Below are 25,024 nucleotides of genomic sequence, written 5' to 3' on the forward strand. Positions count from 1 at the left end.
TCAGGAGAGCAGAGGTGCAACTGAAGCAACCGAAGGAGATAAATTAACAATTAGGAAGGTGTTAGGGATTATGTCATTTTCAGTGGGGACGGTTCAGTATCCCAAAATATTTCAGTTCATTGTTTAGCAATACTTTGCACAACCACAGTGGTGACAGCTAACACAACCAATGAACAGCGGTCATTCACTTGATTTAAATTGTAGTCTTGATATTAAAGGGACAGTTCACCCCAAAATCTAAAATACATATACTTACTCTTACTGCTGCTTATCAATCTAGATTGTTTTGGTTTAAGTTACCGAGTGTTGGAGATATCGACCGTAGAGATGTCTGCCTTCTCTCTAATATGATAGAACTAGATGGCACTTAACTTATGGTTCTCAAAGCCCCCCCCCCCCAAAAAAACAAAAAAAAACAAAAAAAAACAAACATTTGAATACTCAACAGCAATGTCTCTTACAGAAATCTTCAAGCAGAGTGTTATCTAGTTCTATTATATTTGAGAGAAGGCAGACATCTCTACGGCTGATATCTCCAACAGTTGGTAACTCATACCAAAACAATCTAGACCGATAAAAAGCACCACAGGTTAAAGGAAAAATGTGCATTTTTGAGTTTGGGGTGAACGGTCCCTTTAAGACACTTTCTTTCTCCATTTGTTTGTAAGGGATGGATTTACTGATGCCTCGATGGCCACTAGTTTATTGTTAATTCTACAGTGCACCTGAATTACTTATCTTTGAAATGTTAGAAACAAGAAGCATGCCGAGTTATCCACACAAATTACGTCTTGATTAAACAGTTGTGGCAGAGAACCCACAGCAAGGCTATGTTGAGATTAAAGATAAAGATTGAGATTAGAAATGTAATACACAAGGGCTCAGGGCTTGGTCTTCCTATTCTTTGCATTGCTGCATATTTTCCCTCCACAAATTCTTTCTCACATTCACACACACCACTTGGGGCTTTGTCATATTTGCTGAATAGCTTATTTAGCAAGGATTAACATCAAAGATCCACCAACAAGATCAATGTCATCTCACAGAAACTCAAAGGTTCTGAAAACCGATGTTTCCCTGAGAGAGAGCATTGAAGCTGTTGTTTGCGAGTCTTGTGATTCTCTCAGCAGTTGCCAGCTACCGCTCCATACCTTTAGTAGTGTGTCGATAAGAAGAAGAGGCAGTGGTCTCTCTCCATAGACTGCTGAACAGAACAATCCAATATGGGCCATAGCTGTAACGCCAAGCATCGATGGGTACGTCACCACGGCAGCCTGTCATTCTGTTCCAGGTCTGTGGTCGAATTGGCCTCTTTAAGTCCCATTTTTCATCATTAGCATGAGACATAAAACTGATCTCTAAGTAAAGCTCAAAGTGTTAAAAGTCAATTTCAAGCCCGCACCGATAGATTGTTCTGCGCAGTTACCATGGGAACACTGAAGGGTTAAGAGGTTCAGAGTTGTGCAGACCAGAGTCTCTCTTGGTGGTTTCCAGTTCTTTGAGAAAGGGACAGACCACCAGCAAACCACCAATAATGACGACTGCTGACGCTTTGAGAAAGCCATACTCCCACTGTTTAAACACATAAACACATTGTTAATCGTAGAGTTCCTTACATGCAATCTATCCCTATTAAGATCAAGATTTTTAGAGTACTCGCATATGCCAGTACTCTGATAGAAACGGCAATACTCTGGCATGTAAATACCTTATCCAGTTTTCTGATCCGTCTCGGATCGTTTGCCGGTGTGGCATCAAGTCAAGCTATGTAGTAGTTTGTCAGTGGAGCAAATATTATGATGATTAACAATGTAGTGCTGTATTAAAGGGTTTATTGCAAGCAACCACCCAATTACCAGAAAAGAAAATACAGTATATACTTAAAAATATTGTGGGTTCGTACTTGTCGTCCTCCGCTTATCTGGGTCCTGGTCACAGGGCCAGCAGCCTCAGCAAAGAAGCCCAGACACTTCCGTCAGCTCTTCCGAGGGAACCCCGAGGCATTCCCAGGCCAGCCGGGCGATGTAATCCCTCCAGTGTGTCCTGGGGCGGCCCCGAGGTCTCCTCCCGGTTGGACATGCCCAAAACACCTCCGAAGGGAGGCGTCCTGGAGGCATCCTTACCAGATGCTCGAACTACCTCAACTGGCTCCTCTCGATGTGGAGGAGTAGCGGCTCTACTCCGAGTCCCTCCCACATGTCCGAGCTCTTCACCCTATCTCTAAGGCTGAGCCCAGCCACCCTGCGGAGGAAACTCATTTCGGCCACTTGTACTCGCAATCCCGTTCTTTTGGTTACTACCCAGAGCACGTGACCGTAGGTGAGGGTTGGAACATAGATCAACCGGTAAATCGAGAGCTTCGCTTTCTGTCTAAGCTCCCTTTTCACCACAACGGACCGGTTAAGCGCCTGCCTGATGATTGTGGTTTTACATCAGTTAAACAGCATAACTTATCGGGAGACATTCCAGTACATTATTTTCAGTTGGTTAGGAGACCAGGCATTCTTTAAGGGACCTATTAATTCGTTAATTCCATAAACAATGGCCGTGACTGTCGCACATATGGAATCCAGTTTGACCATAACTTCGTAAATATGTTCATTTGTAGGTGAAGTGAGAAGGTAATTTTTTCCATTATGTATATTTCAATAACTATATCTGTCCATTCTTCTGTTGTGGGGGAGTCAGAAAGTAGCCACTGTCTTGTGATGGCTTTCTTACCAGCTGAAATCAAAACATCGAATAAGTATTCATGAAAATGTCCAGGTTGAAAGTCAGCTTTTCCCAAAATAAAAGTATTGAATAGGAGAGGACACTCCCAAAATATATGCCAGTGATTTGCACCCTGGTTCCCGCACAATCTGCAGCTCTTTGAGCCTTTGAGGTCGCAAAGACAAACCTGCACTTGCACAGAGAAGCAGAAACCTGGATAATATTAGAATCAAGTATACAAGGATATGAATAGCCATGTTTCTCTATGGTGCGTGCAAATGTCATATCCTAAATATAATCAGAACGAGGATACTAATGTGTATGTAGTTAGAAGCTACACTGAATCATTGCAAATGTTTGTCTTGAGTTTGAACAGTCAGATGCTGAGCAGATACACACGTAGACCATCAGGAAGACTGCTGTGGCAAGTTTTCTAAATCAAATGTGGAAAAAAATAACCATCTCTGGAAGAGTTTATACTCTTGTTTCTCAACACAGGGCCATTATAAAAGTGTTTCACTACATTTCTGACCTAGTTTTTTTTTCTTAATTAAATCTTCGAATTAAACATTAGAGAGTAGCTGCAATGCCCATAGTAATGTGCTAAAAACACAAATCCAACATCTTTAAATGTCACTGCCAGCTTTTAACAGTTGATGAGTGCAGACAAATGCTTGTGTGTGTGTGTGTGTGTGTGTGTGTGTGTGTTGTGCTGTTTAGAAACAGAAGCTGAAGGGCAAGCTGTAAAATTGATGGCTTGCTATAGGCAGAGTGAATGGGTTTAGAAGCAGTATTTCCAATAATGCATTTTCCCCGGCTTCCCTGAAAGAGGTAAAAAGAACAGGGAGTTGTTTGTTTCTCTTATGAAATGGTGTCTTTTGTGGTTGTTTTGCAAAATGGTTATTGACTTCAACCTGTTTGTACTGCTTTTAAATGCCGAACTCTTAGCTTACTGTACACGCTGCTGGACTTTTTGCTTTCAGAGATGTTTTGTTACAACAGGGATCATCAAAGCAACACAACTAGCCTGCACTTTCATTGCTCCATAGCGCACATCAGCCTGAGGCCTCTCATACCATAGAGCTAATATGGTAAGTTGACATTGAGGATGAGCCCCTCAGTGAATATGTGCTTGGGAAAAAAACATACTGGGATTTGGAAACTCACGAGAGGCGTTCCAGGGCTTTGACAATGTGGCGTAATAATAGTTACCACTTTGCATTTAAAGGAGTAAAATGTGACTTTTCGGCTTCCTCCGCAGTAGCTTCCGATTTCTTCCTGACATGCAACAAAGAACTATTGATATGTTGCTTGGGAACAGAACACGCTGGGATTTGAAGCCTCAAGAGAACAGTCGGAGGGTTTTTACAATGTGGCATAATGACTTTGCATTTAAAGGAGTAAAGTAAGTCTTTTGGCTTCCTCCGCAGCAGCTTCTGATTTCTGTCTGACACGCAACAAAGCATTATTGATCCTCAGGGAAACAGGCCGAGAACAAAATCTCTCCTTCGTCTCGTGCAAGCTGCTATGTAGGGGTCTCCAGAAGCCAACACTCACCCCTTGCCCACACACACTTGTATGTACAATTACACATGCGCACAGCCACATCACGATAAGACAGTGTGTAAACTCTTGAGGGAACTGACGGCTTTAAGCCACTGAATAAATGACAGGTAATTTTCAGTCGAGAGTGGAGCGTACAGACGAGTGAGGCGATCAATCACTTTGGCGATCACCCATGCAGGCTTCAGTCCTCCCCGGCATCATCAAGGCTGATGACAATGAGTCAAGATTGCTTGACAAGTGTGTGTGTGTTAGAGAGGGAAGTTTGCACTGTGCATATGTGGAGATAGCACATTAATTGATTTCCGCTAAAAACGCATAAAAAACGCATAAAATGCTGCCTTTGTTCAGGCTATGGAGTCATTCGTGCTAAGTAGGTAGCAGTTACCTTTTTTTGAAATATGTGAAAAGGATAGGGCAAGTTTTTCATGGATTTTTATTTTTCCAAGTGTGTCTGAGATGGCCACAGCTGGAGAAAAGTGGATCTATTGATCCTGGGAGTTTCATTTTTCAGACATAGTCATCTTTCAGAGCCAGCTTCGATTTTTGAAAAATATACAGTGAGCTTTTCAGATAATTTTATGGTGTTTTTGTCACAGTGTACAGTGGAGAGATGTGAAGAATCCCTGGGTAGGTGGTAGGTGATGAAAGTGGATGACCATACTCCTCCTCAGCCAAGCTCAAGCTTTTTATTTTGCTTCAGTACATGTTGAAAGGTTTAGGCCTTTATTTCTTTAAGCAAAATTGCCAAACACATCAGTTCCAGCTTCTCAAATGGATCAAAGGGTTTAATGCTTTTCTTGATTTACATGGTAGGTAGTTCAGTATCTGGGGTTTGGGCTATTTGTCAAATAAAACAAGCAACTTGAAAACATCACTGTGGAATTTTTTAAATAATATTTTCTGTCATGTAATAGACAAAACAATAGGGCTGTACATGAATTATGTCAGTCAAGTTGGGTGTGGCTTTTTAATATAAATATTTGACTGTTTGTTCCTTTTTTTCATATAGAGTTTGAGAGTTTGAACAGGGCTCAGCCAGATGTTTAGGGTGACAGCGACATTCCTGTAATATAGTAAACAAGCCAAGTTAGCCCTCTGAGCTAATGCGTGCTAACTACGTTAATGGCGGATTGGAAATGTGCAGCATTTTTTGCTGACGCTAGATATCAAACAAAAGCCATAGACTATTCCTAAGTGCTATGTCGTAGGCAATTGGACTTGCTTGAGTTTCATGAAGATGTTTTACCTCTCACCCAAGAGGCTTCTTCAGTTCTAACGGACTGGTGTGGAGTCGCAGGCTCTATACTAGCCGCTGGGGTCACATGTTATGCGACTGCGATTCTGCATTAGTCTGCTAGAATTGAAGAAGCCTCTTGGATTAGAGGTATAACATTTTCATGAAACATAAGCAAGTCCAGTTGCTTACGATAAAGCACTTAAGATTACCATGACCTGGACGACTGAGACTCATTATGTTACTGCGAGCTGTAAAGTCACCACGTCTAAGCAGAAGGCAGAAGATAATGTTAACTCAGAGCCTGACCAGGCAAAACCTCTCATCCTGCAGGCAGCTGCTTTCATCTCACTCAGACTCACCCTGGGTCTGCAGCTGCCTGTACTGGAGAGCAGCATGAAAATGAAGAGCACTCACTCTGCACCTAAGTCTGGGGATGGAGTATCCTTCGAAGTGTGTAGCACACTGACAAAACCCCTTGAAGAATCTCTGTGAGGTCTCTGAATAATTATTTGAATGTTCAGTTTTCACTGGGCAGCCCTTCAAGACAATTTATCCATTAATCATGAAAATAATGAGAAGATTAATCAATAATCCATTATTTGCAGCGCTACTAAAATTCTACACTCTCTCCCAAAACTTACTCGCTTGAGAAGAATAACTGTTTTGACAAAGATCACACTTGAATCATCGTCGTCGTTAAATACCACTTATTTGGTTCACCTCTGGCTTGCCCTCTGTTGGCTGTTTTCCTGTGTAAATATTGTGAGAGCGTGGCCTTTTGCTTGCTTTGTTTTGCACATTGGCCTTCTGACCGAGCTCTGCTTTCTCCTACGACTTCCAGCTGAAAATAACGAGCCGGACAAAGGTTAAGAGAGGCAAGAAGATGGTGAGAGCGAAATAGAGAGAGTGACAGATGTGTTGGTTGCTTACACTAAAACCCCAGAGAGACAAAGAGAGACTCATTTACAAAACAAAATGCAGACTGCCCACAGCGTGGCATCATGGGTAGTCAAGTTGTGAGGGAGTGGTTATGTCATCGCTGACAGTCGTTGCTCGGTGTTGCCCAGCAGTAGGTCATGGCAACATCACATACCCATGCAGACCCCCGCTGGTGGCTAAAGGTCTGCGTAGTGTGAGAACTCAACAGCACAAAATGCACACACAAACAAGAGTGCATTACTGCCTATCCTTCTGTTGTGACCTGTTTTGACTTCCACACCAGGAGTCTTCTGTGAGGGCATGGGTGGGCGTCAAAGAGCAGAATGTCCAGTCATAAACTTAAGTGTGAGCGCAAACCAAGTTGACTTCTGACTGTTTTCGAAAGTTCAACATTTAAACCATCTTCCTCTGAGGGGTTTTATCATGTCCGCTATGTTTGTATATTAAATTACATTGCTAAAAAAGCCTTCGACATGAATGTGGCACAATTGTATTATGATACCAACGCACTGAGTCACTTTTGGAACTTTACACTTCATTAAATCAAAATGAATTCTTGGGAATAGTATTTCATTTACTTTGAAAGACTTGATGGAGACAGAAGAACCTTTAATACGTTTCAGAGGATTTCCTGCAACTGGCAATGAAGCGGCTTCTTATGCAAAGCCGCTGGATAGGCATGAAGATGGATTATTAATAGAATGTGTTGCAGTGTATTCAGTAATCATTATTAATCTGTGTGTCGGCGGATTCTTTCTCAGCTCGGCCCAGTGTTCATAAAGCTCGGTTAATTAGACTGATTGATTAGATGGTGGTGATTCAGAGCTCTCATCACAGCTCCTCATCCCGTCAGGCCTCTAATAAGATCAGATTGCTCTCATATTCACATACTCCCCTGCACACACACACACACACACACACACACACACACACACACTGCTTGTTTGGCCTGTCATAGCACCTCTCCATCTTTCTCACTGCCTGTCTGTCACATCCATATTCAGACAGGATTTACAGGCATGAAAGAAGCAGCCAAGCTTGCCAAAGCAATACACTGAAGACTAGAAGTTACATTATGTTAACATGAAAAGATTGCAAATCTCTCATCCCCCCTCACCCCCTCCTCCCCCTCTTCTTCTCCTTTGTCTCGCTCTGCGATCCATCCTGTGCTCCTGTCTCATCACGTCCCATAAATACAACTAGTCCCTCTGTTTAGCCAAGGAAAACACCAGGCTGGATAGCTTGAGAACAGGAACCTCACATCTGTCTGGACTCAACTTTGTACTTGGCTCGGACGTCTGCTGCCCGTGTGAATGTTTTCATGTCTGTATGAAAGCACATCGCACATCTTTGTTTTTTTCTGCAGGTTTAAATTGGAATCAGCTTTGCTAAAGCTTTTCTCGCTTGCCTCTGTGATGCTTTGGTGATGAACACACATGCGCAGCTCCAAGCAACCCGCCCTGCACTTAGTGCACAGTGCCTGCTCATCAGCACAGAGACAGCACAGTAAAGAGACTCTCCCTCGCTGTAGTAAAACTTTATGACTTTCCGTGTTGCTTTTGTCTCCAGGCATCGGATATTACAGAGGATGATAAGTATTCATTTAGATTTTTGCCTGATCACCAGTCCTTAGCGTCAATACAGCCCATCTGAGCTCTTTAAAAAGAGACAAAGTTTTGGGTGTGTGCGGGTGTGTGCGTGAGTTTATGAGTGTGCACCTTAGTTTGTGTGTGTGTGTGTGTGTGTGTGTATTACAAAGCTGTGATGAACCCACTGCAGTATCACCCCTAAGAGAGTATTTATGGAGAAACTGATTACCTTGGAAAGAACAGAACTTTGATGAAAATCGTCCCACTTCAATTTGCACCTCGCAGGCCTGCAGTTGGCGTCCTTGTTTATGGGTAATATTGGAAATCTGTAAAATTGCACAGTGTAATTCAGTAACCGAGAGCTTTCATAAAGACATCATGATATTCAGTGGGCTGAGTTTAAGCATCTTTGTCACTGTGAAATAGTAGTGTGTGGTACTTTGTTTCCAAGGACTTGGGTGTTGTTGTGACAGGAATTTTTTTTCGTCTTCTTGTTTAATTTGTAAAAGTTTGTGAAGATTATGGAGGCATAATGTACATTTATTCATATCAATACACACTGTATGGCAATGCAGTGTTTCCCTCAGGCAGTGATGCTGAAGTGCATGAGTTTTATTTTGCACTGCCTGAAGATAAGTAACACGTCTTCTGACATTAGAAAGGCTTTAGACACGTTTTTACACAGTTGTAGATGTCGAATTATGTTTAATAAATTTCTTCCCATCCCTCATATGCTCTTACAGTCGCTTCTGCTCATGGCAGCAGATGTAACATTTGACATCTAGTGTTTCAATCAATATTGTGACTCTAACATTGCTTGCTAAAACAACTAATGACTCTTAGCAAGTAAGACACAGATACAAGTTACCCACAAAAACATTGTATTAAATAGTTCAAGAGGTTTCAGAGAAATGACATCAAAACCAAAGTCTGTTACAATTGACCCTGGTCTCCCATAATCAACCTTGTGTTTTCAGTCGCAGAGGCAAAATTACTCAAATCCTGGAGAAATGCAGAAGAGATGGAGCTGGTATACATAAAGATACCAAGCTGGTTGTCTAGACACAGTATAGGACAAGACAAGCATTCAGTGAGGCATGTGTCTTAGGCAAGCGAGAAGAGAGACGGTGTGTCTGCAGTCAGGACAGGCAGGTGAGCTGGTCGTCAGATTAGCAGTAAACCATGAACGCAATGGTGAATGATCAGTGTGTGCTACATGCTGTCAGAACCACCAGACAATTGAGGCTATTGTAGCAGGGTGTAAATAAGTTGTCTCGTGTGTTTTGCATCAACTTAACAGCCTTCAAACTATTCAGAACAAATATCAGCCAATAATGATTGGTGGCTAATTGATCAGAACACTCTGGGGTGTTCATTTTATGATCCTTCCTTGTCCCCGACTCTGGCTGCTCTAAGTGGAAACAGCAAGTTAATTGTGTATAATGAGATTTTTATATGCATATTGGGAAAACACTGGGCAATTTGCAAAAAATCTGGCACACCCTGGGTAACCATTCACATGGAAGCCCAATATTAATGTTAAATGTTTTGACCTCTCATTAAACCTGACGTAAAGTGCCTTTTAAACTGCCTTTGAATTCTACCTTCACCCTAAGCAAAAAGAAGATACTCAGTGGCCTAATCAGAGGTTATATCTATATGATGCTTAACTGCTTACCCTATGCTTTGGATAAAGTACATTTGGACAGGCAGTTTCTTCTGATTGCCATGGCACACCCAGTTGTCCAGCCACTATTCAGCCTCATTTATTCTAATTGGACAGCTGTGTTGCCTCGGTGGGGTTGCTGATGCAGAGGACCCTGGGCAAAAAAGATGCAGAATCATCCTGCAAAGAAGTTAAACCTGGCTCAACTTTTGCTGTACTAAATTGCAGTCATCTGGCAAGGCGCATATTCCTGGAAGATTACTTTGTGAATTCCTCTGCAGTGTTTTAGTGTCTGTTTAGTGGTTAGCCAGGGTGAATGGTGGATATACAAAGTGCAGGACTGCGCATTCAAAAGATGATAATTTAAAAAATAATGTTGTTGTCCTTGCAAGTGGATAGTGTAGTGTGAGATTGCCTATTTTGGAAGAAAACAACTGAAATACATTGTCAGTGAACATTTTGCTGATATGTTCAGTACTAACATTTTTGCGACTTGGCAGGTATGTTAATTAGCAACATTTTCTCGTCGTGACCGGAGATCCTCAAGCCTACCCTCACTCGTCACCCCTAGATCAAGGCTGGTAACTAAAGGTGAACGGGATTTTGGCGTAAAGGCCCCAAAGCTCTGGAATTCTCTGCCTGATGAGATTAGGCTGGCTAGCACATTACCCGTTTTGAAATCGTTGCGTAAAACATTTTTTTATAGGAAAGCTTTCCCTTTTAATGCCTGATTTGTACTTTTGTGATTTGTATTTTTTGTTTCATTTCCTTTGTATTGGTTTGTTTTCTTATTTCTATGCACTTTGTGAAGCACTCTCTGGCCTTGTTTAGATAAGTTTTTTACAAATAAGTCATTGACCAAACTCAAGGTAACTGTGTTACCTTGAGTTTGGTCAATGACACTGAGGAGGCTCAACAGTGTGTTTCAGGTTCCAAATATATGGCTCACTGCAAAAAAAGAAAAAAGCACCTTAGATGTCCTGCAGTTTAAACTTGAATTGTTCATGGCTGCATCTTTTCCTTGGTCCAGAAGACCAAATACTTCATGTTGCTGAACATTCAGTAAATCCTTGAAGCTTTGCAACTAAATGATGCTGCCTGCTCTTGTTTGAGTGACAAACGGCTGCTGGCAACCAGTTAAATATAACTTAGGCTGAGTGGATTCTGAACAGGGTACTTTTCTCAGCTCGCTCTCTCAGGTTTTTGGCCGGTCATTCTCCCATCAGCCACAGCTGGATGGGAGGTCTAACGAGGATCGACTAGCTCCAGTTGGCAATGAAAGGAAGAAAAAGTTTCAAAGTTCTGCAGTGTTTTTACTTTTTTGGGCAAGGAAGTGTATTTTTATCATGCGCGTTTGTGGGATGAATGAGTTTTTGTGGGGGTGTGTGTGTGTGTGATTGTGAATCAGAGTTTCAAACATAGACAAATGACAGTGTGCCTGCCCTCCACGTACTCCTCGCCATCTCTCTCAGTGATGAAACCGGCTTCACCTGAATGTGTGTGTGCGTGAGAGAGAGAGTAAAACACACAAAGGAAGAAATTAAAGAAAGGACACGGTTAATGATGTAAGGGAGGGTGCATTCTTGCTGGGTTGTTTTTGTTGGTGAGGACTGGCCAGTTCTAAATGAGGGAGGGATGTAAAACTTTAGTAGGTGGGAGGGAGAAAACTGTTGGAACAAAGGATGAAAGGGATGAATGGCAATCTGTTCTGGTTTTTCTCTGTCTACATCTCTTCTGCCCGTGCGTTTGATGGAGTCAAACGAGTCGTATGATAGACGATATTGACAAGCTTAAATGCCCTTATTGGATGAGAAGTGGCCCCTGGGTGCTGCCCCAGCGTTTTGTATGAACAGGCCGCCAGACAAAAACCACACACTCACATACAGCATTACCCCTTTTTGCTACCACAGCACTCTCAACAATTACCTTCCAGCTCTTTAAGACACACACACACACACACACACAAAGGCTATCTTTATGACTGCAGCATTTCCACCATTTCAGCCCACTTTTTTTTCCTGCTTTCCTTACCTCCTTCACCCAGAGACCATTAAACCAGATCCCTTCTAAAAGGCTTTAAGGCCTCTCTTGGCTAGCCACTTCTTCTCCAAAGCCCTGCCATGGCTCTTTTCATGTTTTTAAATCAAAGTCCATGAAAGGTTGAGAGAGAGAGAGAGAGAGAGAGAGAGGGGGAGGGGAGCAGAGAGAAATTTGGGACGGGTTTTTGTGTTTGTGGGTTGGAGACAAATCTTAGTTACAAACCCATATGGTCTTACTCACTCACACACACACTCACACATGGGGACACACACACTCTTCCACAAACTTAATCTGATACGGTACATGCCCTTCTGGCCTGTTCTGCTCTGGTGGAATTTTATTTTTTTCTCCTCTGTCTCCCCTCTCACCTGCTGAGAGTTACTGTAGATGTGTAACCTGCTGTCTTTCTTTTCGTCTCTTCTGCTTTCACACACAGGTGTATATACTCACACACACACACACACACACACAGAACTGCACTCGCACACTCTTGCAACAAAGATCAGTGTGAAAGACGTTCTGGAGGTGGCCTCTGCTGTGATTCGTTTGCTTCTCTCACAGACGGTTCTGATTTAAGCATCACGGCGGTGCGTAGCTTTTTTGATTCTGCTGGTAGTCAACCTGAAAATGTTTTCCTTGATGGTTTTTTGGCAGAGGCCATATTGGAGGGAAGGGGGGGGGGCTCCGGCCAGCTCACTTCACCTGCCAGCTGCTCAGCTCAGACTGGTCCTTCTGGAGGTTTGTTTCCCCCCACGTTTCATACTCAAAAAGACAAGTCCGCTCCTCTCTCCTCCCTGTCTCCACCTGGCCCAGCAGATCAGGTTCCATATGCATCAGTGTCTCAGAGTGGGAGCGCTGACTCACCTTCAGTTAATCTTTTCTGACTGCAGGGAGTTGTGTGGTGGGTCCAAACCTGAGGCGTAGAATTTTAAGGTGCATCCAGTTATTGATTGCTCTGAAAAACTGTTCTGTACAAAGCCAGCAAGTACAGTGAGCTGCTACAACTTGTACACACAGCCGTGTCCAGGATGAACGGTTCTGTTTTGGATGATAAGTTTTATTACTTTTTGTAAAAGGTTTAAAACACAGATAGAAGAAGGAGGAAGGACATTATTGAACTCTGCACAATTCCCTCAATGCCTGCTTTTTCCTCAAAACATGAAGGGATTACTGTTGTTAAAATGAACTGAACTATAACTTAGACCGTGTAAAAAAATAACTCCTGTGTATTTATGAACACCTCTGCAAGACGATCCAGGAGTGAGAATTAACACACAGTCTGCAGTCACACTAGCAGCTATATTATGTGGCGTACCTACAGTGTCGTCACTCATTTGTTTGTGAGCAGCCGTTTTGAAGCCTCGAGTTTAGCATTTTTGGCAAGCTGAATGTGACCATATTTGGACGAGAGGGTAGAGCTGTGGAGGAGGGAGGGGTGGGTGTGACTCACAGACTGTAGCACCGCCTTGCAGATAACCTTTTATTCAAGTGACCACGCCCACAAACATGTGTAACTTTGGGCCGTAATAAATTGTGAACATGTGAGTTATAAAAAAAACATTCACCCCTATACAGTTGTCATGGATGTTAAAATTAGCTATAGAGACAAAAACTGTTTTTGTACCTGGTTGTAAACATGTTTATTTCTGCAGTAAAGTTGGGCATTTTAATATTAGGGTCTATGGGGATTGACTCAGTTTTGGAGCCAGCCTCATGTGGCCATTCGAGGAACTGCAGTTTCCGTGTTGGATTCATTTTTCAGCCTTGAAAGTTGCCACTTGGTCAGCATGCTGACATGCTTACAGTGACAGTATTAGCATGCTATTTTTTAACAAATGTAATGTTAACCATAGTTTACCAAATTAGTTTTAGCGTGTTAGCATGCTAACATTCGCTAATTAGCAAAAAACACAAAGAGTAGCTGAGGCTGATGGGAATGTCATCGTCAGGTGTTTGGTTGCATACCAAATATTAAGATAGATTAAAAGTAAATATCAAATTATCGACTTCCTGGCAATATTAAAAAAAACTTTGTGTGACAGGCAAGGGGATATAATATAGAAGGAAAACTAAATCTAAAAAACTTTGTGTTCATACAACTTTGAAAAGTCTGTGTATTTCAGTATGTGGGGTGGATGTATGGAATTTCAAACCAACCCCTCAAATAGTTGTTTAAACATGTCTATTAAAAAATAAAATAAAAATGAAATTAATTCATCCAGTAGTTGAGATATTTCACTGAACAAGTGGAAACTGTGTTGCTGGTGGCACTGAACGTCAGGGCATCATCAAAATCAGCAAGATTTATCCTCCAGGGACCATGAATGTGTGCACAGAATTTCATGGCAGTCCATCCAATAGTTGTTAAGATATTTCATGGTCAAAGTGGAAGAATGATTGACCAACATTGCCATCCATAAAGCTGGACCGGGCTAAAAAATGGTACAAAGCTTTCAAGGTCTCCTGTTCTCCTTCAATTCAAGTTTGATTTTCACTCAGAGTCAGAATAAAAGTACTAACCTAAAATGTTTTTGACAAAGTTTCATATATTAGGTGATAAGACTAAATGTTTTTATGGACCTTCTTCTCAAACACCTTGCTCAATGCTAAATGACACCTAAACTTATTTCCACAGCCTCACCTGTGACTAGAAATCCTTTGCAGTTATGTTCCTTCATGAACCATTTTGCACTTTACAGTCACTTTCCGATAAGATGAGAAACATATCTTTGAGCTTTACCAGAGTTATAGGAGGTGTTTTACCCAGATAAGCCATACTGTATGTGACTCGGTGAGAGATAAATGGACACCTTGTTCTTTCTTTTTGTGACTTCTCTTCCCCCTCGCTGTCTCTTTGGGTTTTCCATCTTCCTCTGCCTCGACTCAGTAACCTTTAAGGTAGACCAGAAGGAGGGAGGAAGGCAGTGAAACAGGGCGAGAAAGACAGAGAGAGAGGCAGCATTAGAGTGAGGTATATGGATAAGTATAGTCATCAGTAAAGAGCAAGGCTTACAAGTAGTGTAATCAGTGTTACTAGGTAGGGCGTCAAATGGATCTATGAGCGCACCGGGGTTTGGCTGAACAGAGGTGAGGCAGTTACAATGGCTTTGTGTTTCTGGCTGTCCGGCCACAGTGTGAAATCCACTGGCAGTGGGACTCTGTCCCCTGTATCAAAACTATACGAATATTTCAACCCACATACATGACTCAGAAAGGACTAGGCTAAAGCAGCATGACAGTGCACTCATAACTCGTAACCAAAAACTATCTGGGATATCTTATCAATTGTAAATGTATGCTTGAAAATACAATGTTGTTACTGAAGTCTGAGTTTTGTATACACACTATATTGAAAGCCTTATGTTTCAAGCGGTGGTTGGATCAATCTTTACGCCTCAACGCCGGCGATGGTTGTACACAGAGGTGTTGTTTTTGGGTTGTCCCTCTGTGCCTCCCATCCTTGTGAACATGATATCTCAAGAACAGCTTGAGGGAATTTATTCAAATTTAGTAAAATGTCCACTTTGACTCAATAATGAACTGATAAGTTTTTCATCCTCATGAACATGCTATCTCAAGAATGCCTTTCAAATTTGACACAAACATGTACTCGAACTCGAGGATGAACTGATTAGATTTTGGTGGTCAAGGATCAAAGGTCAAGGTTGCTGTGACCTTGTTTCCATCTCATTCTTGTAAAAGCAGTTACTCAAGAACAGCTTGATGGAGTTTCTTCAAATTTGGCACAAACAATGCAATCAACAATGAACTGATTAAAGTTTGGTGGTCAAAGGTCAAGGTCAGTGTGACCTCATAAAATATGTTTTTGACCATATCTCAAGAAATCATGTGCTAATTATGACAACACTTCACACAATTGTCCAATAGGATAAAATAATGAAGTGATGACATTTTATATCCAAAAGGTCTAAGGTCAGCTTCACTGTGACATCATAATGTTCTGCAGAAAACACTTTTCTGGCTGTTATTCAGTGTCATAACTAAGGAACAGAAGGAGAAATATTTTGTCAGATACTAATTTGCCCACCTTGAAACTGTGCTGATTGTGTAGATCTTCTCTGCTGATGGGGGGAGATGTGTGAAGCATCCATGTTTTCACAGATATAGATGTAAACTGTAAGAGAAACTTGACTGGAGCCTGGAGGCATAAAACCGCAGGGCGGTAATTCTAGTTTAAGTCTGTAAACTGTTTTTCAAGTCTTAGCATTCAGTTCTGAGCCTTGCATGCCTCTACCTTTTGAGTGTTTTCATCATATCCTTTCTGGAGTTTATTCATAAATTACATGTAAAAGTGTTTGTAAAGGTAAACTATGCAGGGTTTTCCTAAAAGTAATGTATAGAATCATACAAAATCCCTCTCTGTCATTACTTATGTCCAACTAGAAGTATATGGCAGTGTTTATCTGCAGAGGCTGTATTTTCATTTTTCCTTCCTATTTTGCTGTGTTTGGGAACAGTGCGCAGGTGAGGTTGAGACTTTATAAAAGGTAGCGGCCCGTCGCCAGACCACAAGCAGTACACATCCAAGAGGAGGCTACAAAAATCACAAACAAATCACAGGAAAAAATGCAAATGCAGCAAAGTAGAGTAAACCTTGGGTTGGCTTTTACTTTCACTCTCACCAGGGATATTGTTTTCAAGCATTAACAAACAATTCATGCATGTTATACCTTTAAGTACATCAGTGGGGAATTTCACCTGGTTCTGTAAAGCCAGTACTGAGCTAGAATCTCTCAGCATCTCACTTGTGAGTCATCAGTTTTCCTGAAAAACCTCTGTGCTCAACATCCTACCTTTTAACACATTATTTACAGGTAAAAACCTTAAAGTAAAAAAGCTAAGATCATGAAATGAAAACTGTAGTTTCAGGTACACCTTTTTGAATAATATAATGTCCTAATCACAATTTAAGGGATCTTACTATGATCACCTCCTATCTATAACTGTACATTGCTGTTGTTCTATTACTAAACACTACAACTCCAGTCTAAAAGACTTATTAATTATCTTGTCAACACAATTAAGGCAGTTTCTTGGGAGGAGCAGTGGTTGATATGCAGTTTTTTTTCTTCCTGCTTTATCACAAATAACTGTCAGACTATTCAAAATCATCCTGTTGCATTGGAAACAGACAAATAAATGGAAAAACTTTCCCCAGCTGTTCCTTTGACTCAATTTTTTATTAATCTGAGAAGTTGTTGGTGACATTTCTAAAAGTTGATAGCAAGGCCACCAACAAAGCTAACACGTATGCAATTGCAAACTCAAGGAAGTGAGTTTATTTAGCTCTGTAAGAATTGATATTTCAAAATGTATTTTGCAATTGTGTCTTAGAAAACAACTGATTATACCAAAAATATTTTCAAATGAATTTTAATGTTACCTTGTCAGACTCTTGTCTTCTTGAGCCGCCGTATATTCAAGTTATTCTTCCAAAACTCCTCTCAGTAGTTTGTATTAAACATTAAAGTTCAGGGATGCTTTTTATTTACTTTTCAAAACATGTCAGACTTGGATTTCACCCAAAGTGCACTTTCTTAAAGTATGTTTAAGTTGATAAGGAAAAGTTTGTGTGTGTATGCATCCATCACTAATTGATGTTCTTTCTCTATGTATTAAAATGTATGTTTTTGCCTGCATTGCTTTTTGGGAATTTCATAAAGAAACGTTGCAGATTTTGACAGGGATGCCTCGAAAAAGCCATTTTTGTTCTCTAATGTTCTTTGATGTTTGTTTTTCTTTGTTTTCCCAGTTAATCACAGCGTAGAGTCAATTCTCTCTGTTCTGTCTCTCTTCTTCTCAACTTATTTTGTCTTTGTGATTGATGAAGACTTTGAGGAAGCTCTGAGGAAGCCTACAGAGAGGACAAACAATCTCCCACATATTGTTGCGGTGTTGAGTGTGATGCGGGAGGCGAAGTAGCTATCAATACCCGTATTGATGACTACAGTGGAAGCTGGTGGAAATGTTCTGCTTCCCTATTGATCTCTGATCCATTATGAGCTGTTAGTAGACAGCTGGGTGAAGGATGGGGAACGGTCCATCCATCATAGGTCGACGCCCACGCCGCTTGGCAGACATGCTCCTGTAGCTGTTTTGTCTGTTATCCTCGGCCTGCTCTTCTCCTTTTGTGTTTCTTTTCTCAACCACAAAATATGAAAATTACTGGCGAGTTAAACCCCCCCCCCCCCTGCAAACTAACCAACAAAAGAAAACAAACTACTTCAGAAATAATAGCCTGCAAGTATTTTAAAAATGAAGTTCAAGAGGTTTCTCATCTGGGATCCTCATTTAAACTCTCTCTTTTTTATTCTCCAGGTCACTGATCGGTCTGTGCGAGCGGTTGCAGAGCATTGTCCTGAGCTGCAGTTTGTTGGCTTCATGGGATGCCCGGTGACCTCTCAGGGAGTCATTCATCTTACTGCGGTAAGTGTGAAACACATTTTTGACTTATATCATCATAGTTAAGACCTATTGTAAGAGCTCAGGTCATGTGTTTACTTACTTTACTGGCAAAAGTGAAGGTACTGTAGTTCCTGCAGCACAGTTAAAATGAGGTTAAAGGGATACTTGGCTGATTTTCAACCAACTGTACATCATAACAATGTGGATAGTATGTGTAAGTGATAGACTGGTAGCCTCCATCTTACCAGTGCCCAGATCTCTTGCTCAAATCCACTGGCTTTAGGGCTGTTGCTCAAAATACAGATTGTACTATCACATTTTTGTATGGCCACCACCATGAACACACAAGTGGATCAAGAGAGACCCCCTCCCCCCAAACTTAAACAAAACTTCCATCAAAGTATAAAACTAGGCAGTTACTCTTTTGTCTATTTCTCACCTAAAATATCTTCAGAAACATTTTAGTGCACTGTTTGGTTGTAAAACAAGAAATTTACAACAGGAAGTGGCTAAAAAACACTGACATCAAACAGTAAAACCAAGCACGGCTGATAAAATATGAGATTCTGTTACTGTATTGCCTGTTTCACACCTAAATGTTTTCAGAAAAATTTTTCAGCTTACTCTTTAACTGCAAGTCAAGATTGTTTGTTACCAGCTGGCTGCTATATTGTTTCTGGTGTCAAAATGGACAATCTCCCTTATCGTCACCCATCAGAGGGAACGTTTATTGGTCCTGTGTGGTGCAGTGCATTCTAGTAGTTTTAGGGTTTCTACCTCTTTAGCAAATGAGAATGCCACAGCCCTTTTCCTCTGTTTTCTCTGGTCATATTGTACCAATTTCAAAAATCAAAGGTATTTGTCTTTCTAGTGCAAAGCCAGTTTTATGAAAAACAGCAGTGAAATACTTTAATTCCAGTCTACAGTTTCACTGTTTTGAGATAATTACTTGTATCAGTAAATGTCAACAGAACAACAGTTCTAGCGTGACTACGTTTTTTGTCTAATCCTGTTACCGTGGGCCAGCTCTCTGCGTTGCTCCAGGCCATGCGTTGTCTCCAGGGGGGGAAATTAACTTTTGGAGAGTAAACTCAGGGCCTGGCTGTGTGTTTTATCTCAGACTTAGTTTTGAAGTTATTTCATGTTAACTTTTAAATCTCATGAAAGCCTAATGAGATGAATCCTAATAATACGCTGCTGTTCTGACTACACCCTGCTGTTTGGATATTACCATGTTAATGAGCAGGGCTCTGTGGTTTTAAGATGTTTCGTGCCATATAAACATGGACACACATGCACTCACACGATGATTGCTTGAATTGAATCCACCAGGAAGATCTGCAACTTGCTTTTCTTCTCATTTATTTCCTTCTCCCAGTACCATCCATCTGGAATGCACCTATGTGTGAGTGTGTGTGGTATGTTCGCACCCAAGTGTGCTTGTGTAATACAATTCGATTTGTGTTTGATGTACTTGGGTGTACACGCAAGTGTGAACGTACCCTTGCGGGCTGCGTGCGCCCATTCCTACTCAAATGCAATTACAGTTGTGTTAATAGGACTGAGACACTCGATGCCACGCTGCATTATTAGATTAAACAGCAGATTAATTTGCGCTCATGGTTTTGGCCCCCTATCATCTCTGCAGCCTCCACTGACCTTGGCCAGTGTGTTGTAGACAGACAGTAATGAAGCCAGCCAGTCATAACAGCATTAGCATACCTGGAGGTGGACGCATACACATCTGCCCACACGCACAGTCTAGCACACCTCATTATTATTTATTACAGTATTAACCAAGGTGAAGTTTTAGGAGTTCGGAAGAGAAAAGTTCATAATTCTGATAATATTTATATTTTGTTCAAAGCTGCAGTTTTGCCTTGACTGAAAACATCTTTGTGTTTTCTTTTTATTTTTTATTTCAATCTAATGTGCTTTAACAACACAGATAGTAGATTTATATAGAACCACATATTGCATCTTTACCAACTTGACACAACAAAAATAACACCCACCCACACACACACACACACACACACACAGAAACACAGCAGAAATGACATTGCTACACACACTTACATACCAATGATGTGTTTGTATAACCCCAGAGGGTCATTCAAACAAGAAGTGTCTGCTGTGTCAGTGACTAGTTGTCATAGCTTTAGCAATATGCTGATATTTTTGTAAAAAGTTTAGGACAATTTTCCCAAAGTTAATACACTCATGGGAAAATTCACAAAAGGATTTAGTGGCTTTTGTGGCCGTTAAATCTACACAAGTGAGACAAAAAGCAACCATGTACTTTTTAAGCACCTGCAAGTAGTGCTGGGCAAATATTGTCTCAGTGTTCCTGTGCTATCCGCACATATTTAAAGACTCAGTGTATAGGATTTAAGAGAATATATTGACAGAATAAGAAACATTGTGTTTTTGTTACTGTAGAATGAGCTGTTTCTATCTACACATGGAGCAGGCCCTCATCCACGGAGTCCGCTAGATGCTACTTCATCCTACACACTAGACCTTTAAATTTGGTAATATGCATACATTTAGTGCAAAATTGGGCCCTTTCTATTCAGACAGTTGGTGGTAACTGAAGCACACTGACAAACTTTGAAATGAAATAATCATGAGTGCGATATCCTGGGCAACTGTACTTGCTTGCGTTTCTTGAAGACGTTTCACCTCTCATCCAAGAGGCTTCTTCAGTTTTAACTGACCGGTGCGGAGTCACAGGCTTGAAACTCTGCGTGGGTGTGAACCCTTACAGAGTCGTTGAGGTCTCATGTGAGCTCTGAGTTTCAGAGTCATTAAGGTCACATGTGAGTCGTTGACCCACCCGGCCATCATGCATGTCATTAGGGTTAGATGGGACCAGGTGTGACTGGGTGTGAAGTCGTCTGGGGAGGGATCCCAAGACTGCATTGTAGGTGGGTGACCTGGATGACTGAGAATCTTCACGGACAAGATATAAAATAATGTTTCTCTCTGTTCTCCGGAAGTTTTGAAGAATGTATCTGCACCTCATCAGTCAGGACCTGTAGCTTGTAGTCTGAAAATTTCAGTTTTCTTTTTTTCTCTCGTTGTTCTGCCTCCTGTGCGCTTGGCGCAAAGGCAACATTTATACTTTGCCACATGTATGATTGCAGTCAGTTGCAGCAAAGGGCAAATTGCAATCAGTTTCAAAACTTTATGGCCACATCTGCGTTGTAATATCTTGAGTGCAATCTCTTTTATTATTCAGACCTTGACACAGGGCAGATAATGGTTGCAAGTGATGCGCAGTTCATGGAGCTATCAGCGGCCACAATCCATTCTTTGTGAATTTGCCTGTGTCCATTTTATCAGGTACAACTTTGCAAATGAATGCAATCCAATACAACAGTTTTGCCATAGAGTCTTCTTTTCTAGCCTCTCAAATATCGATATCAGCATTGGCTTCAAAAATCCTGTATCAGTCGGGCATACCTCATTATACCGATCTTTCACCGAGAGAGCATCTTTGGAAATTCAAAATTGGATCCTGCTTTCCAAATAGATTTGCATTAAGATTACGTTTTGATGTTCACATCAGCAGCTAAAGTACACCGATGGGGTGATAACTCTAAATCAGATTCACTCAGCCACTTAAGAATTGTCTTTTAAAGATAGCTGAAGTTTCTAGCGTAGGTATTGATCGTAATTTATGAATCTTTATGAGGCAGAAATGTTTCAACATTCACATTTATTCAGTCCGTGGATATACAGTCAAATCATATGTCCCTTTGTTTCTGTCATTTCAGCTGTCAGTTCTGCGACGCCCCCTCTGCCTCTCTACTTCCCCTCTCTGTCCCTCTATAATCTCTGACAGTAATTATCTCGTTTAGCAGTTGATTCCTCCTCTCATTCATTCCCACTTGGTCCCATCCAGTGTCGATTGAAAATCATATTCTGGCGTTTAAAATCGTTGCATTTCTGATGACTCCGTGGACTTGCATGCGATTCCAGGACTGCGGCGCTCCTCTCTTGTTCGATTATCACACACACCCTCCCACTTCTTTTCTTCCTTGATTGCTCTTTCTCTCTCTCCCTTTCTCTCTGATAATCTTCCCAACCTCCTCACTTGCTATTCAGCTATCACCAGAAAAAAGGGAAGAAAATCCATTACTTTTATTAACTTCTCTCATATGACACACTCATTTCAGATTGATATTTTTTTATGCCGACTTCTCACAAATTAGGGTATGAGGAAATCAATTCAAATCGTATTTTCTTAATCAAGCCAGCTGATGGTTGAAATAGGCCACCCATGGCGCCGAGTTCGATGCAGATGGTCTGTAGAGTAACTGTAAAGCTGTGACTCCTTTATGCTCGCTCTTCAGTGTTTCAGTCCTACGGGAGCCGTGCGGTTCCTCTGTGATGTGCAACACAACTCAATATTTGTAGCCAGACGCCGTTTGATAAATCATCATCTTGTTAGTGACTAAAAGGCTATATCAAGATTTCTGCCGGCTGGCTGAGAGAATAAAGCCCGCTAATCGAAAACAAGCTTTCTAACACTTGCCTTACTGGTTGGGAATCAAACATTACATACGGCTTTAAATGTCAAAACAAAAACTGAGATGATTTTAAGAGCAAACATGTGTCTGATGTGGTCTTTTGTGTTGCCGTGCCAGGGATACACTGTAAATTTTTATTTATGCTCGGTGTTGAGATTGGAGCTCAAAGCTAGCTCGAAGCCCCTGACATTAATAATAGTTTTATTGATGAGGCTTGTCACATCCCAAGGCTGTGTAATGGATACAAAATATCTTGGGGTGGAGGCTTTGTGGGTATCCCAGAGCATTTAGTGATTTGGCGCTCTCCTTCAGCAGCTAATTTGAGAACTTTATATGTGTTTTCTTGTGGACCTGCGTGAGATTAATCACTCTCCTAATTCAGTTTCAGAGGGTTCACCCTTTAGTCAAGCCTGTGACAAGCCACAGAGGTGGAAGTGCGATAGATGTGTGGAGGCATTGACCGTTATTAGAAGGGTGGAAGGCTTCACGCTGCCAGCTTGAGTGTAACCCCGGCTTTTCAGATGTGTTTGTGTGTGTTTGTGTCTTTGAGGCAATGGATCTGTGTGTGTTTCAGAAGTGGATAACACATAGTGTTTTCTGAGCTCTCCCTCTGATTCTCCGACACCCTTGGTCACACAAAAAAAGTTGCACAAAACTCCACCATCTCTTTGAACCGTGTGTTACCTGTTTACGTCTCTCTCTCTGTCCAGTCTTTTTCTACTTGTGGTCATTGTCACTCTCTCTATGTATCTTTTTTTTTCTCGCTTACTCTTGTGGTTTGTGTGTTTTTCTCTCTCTTTTTCACACACACTCTCCCACCGTCTCTCCATCTTCCTGTCAAGCGGCGCTCTTTTCTTCTGGTAGTGATTAAGTCCAAGGTCGGCTCTATCAGAGAGCCAGTGTTTGAGAGGAGCTCTGGGTGCCAGAGAGCCTTCATTCCCCGAGTCTTAGATGTCCCACTGATGGCTTCCCTTTGCTTGTCATGCCTACCCACAATGCCCCTCCTCATACATCAGCCTATCACTGCCCTTAGACAGGCCTCAAAATGCCTTTTTTGTGTGTGTGAAAGTTCCCACCCTCGGGAGAGGGAGCGAGAGGAGGCCAAAGACATAACAAATGGAGAGACTGTTGAAGAATGTGTCAGAGATGAAAAGAGGTATATTTGGAGACTATAATAGCTATGTGTTGTCTCTCTGATGTGCAGAGCTTGGATGTTTCTGGTCTTAATTTTGGGTCTTGTAGATTAATTCAGCCGTGCCGCTCCAGTGCTTTTGTTGTTCTTCTCGCGAAAAAAAGCTTGAACCTTGGATAAATGCTCTCTAAATTTGACAGAATTGGACCGTGGGCAATACCTCATTCTCTCTGTGTGTTTATGAGCAAATAAAACAGTCTGGTTTATGACAGGAAAGCTGTTTAATTCCATAACCAGAATCATATGTTCTATCCATCCTGGTTGCTTAGTGGAGCAGCATGTACTTACAACATCCTGAGTTCAGATTTATTTCACAACCTTTAAAGGTTCTGAAAGCGACATTCAGAGCATGAATATAGCAGCAAATCACCAGCTGCTGTGTAAAGACACTGTGGAGTAATGGCGCCCTGAGCAGAGAATAAAGTCATGCTCCCTCTGTGTTTGTTGTAATCCGAGCTTTTCTTGTGGTTTGTTTGACTGTGGTCAGCCGGTACAGCCACTCATGCATGTTATTACATGGGTGTATCCCACTGGCTAGCTCAACGCTGCCGCTTGGCACTGCGCTCAAACAGCAGCTACCACCAAGTGGCAACATCTGAGGCTGAAAATTAAAGCCAACAAGGAAGTGTCAAAAACTGCAGTTCCTCAAATGGCCACACGAGGCTGGCTCTAATAGTGAGTCAATCTCCGTAGAATCCTATTTTAAAGAGCCCAACTTTACAGCTGAAATAAACATGTTTACAGCCTGGAACAAAAAAACGTTACGGCTGTACTTGTTCACATTTTATTAACGTTTAAAGTTATGCATAATTATGGGCGTGGCCACATTGACGGGCTGTCTGTAAGGCGTCAACACAGTCCGTGAGTCTGATTCACCCCTCGCTCCTCCACATCTCCACTGTCTCATCCAAATATGATCACTTCTGGCTCCAAAAGCCAAAGATGGTGACGGCCAAAATGCCAAACTTAAGGCTTCAGAACGGGAGTCCACAAACCAATGGGTGACGTCAGGGTGGCTGTGTCCATTATTTGTTTACAGTCTATGGTTTTCGCTGATAGTGGGACAGAGGTGCTCCGGAAGCCACTGTCTGGTTCCTCCGGTTGACACCATTTGCACTG

General features: G+C 41.6%; 1 protein-coding gene across 1 annotated transcript in view; it reads left to right on the plus strand.

Moving 5' to 3' along the window:
• The window catches only part of fbxl17 (F-box and leucine-rich repeat protein 17), a 288,681-nt gene that overhangs the window by 79,117 nt on the left and 184,540 nt on the right, over positions 1–25,024 (plus strand). Inside the window, exon 7 of the mRNA XM_033619610.2 lies at positions 18,089–18,196. Within this exon, the coding sequence (XP_033475501.1) occupies positions 18,089–18,196 (108 nt within the window). The remainder of the gene's footprint in view (positions 1–18,088; positions 18,197–25,024) is intronic.

The sequence above is a fragment of the Epinephelus lanceolatus genome, chromosome 9, assembly GCF_041903045.1.
Source record: "Epinephelus lanceolatus isolate andai-2023 chromosome 9, ASM4190304v1, whole genome shotgun sequence".
Taxonomy (NCBI): Eukaryota; Metazoa; Chordata; class Actinopteri; order Perciformes; family Serranidae; genus Epinephelus; species Epinephelus lanceolatus.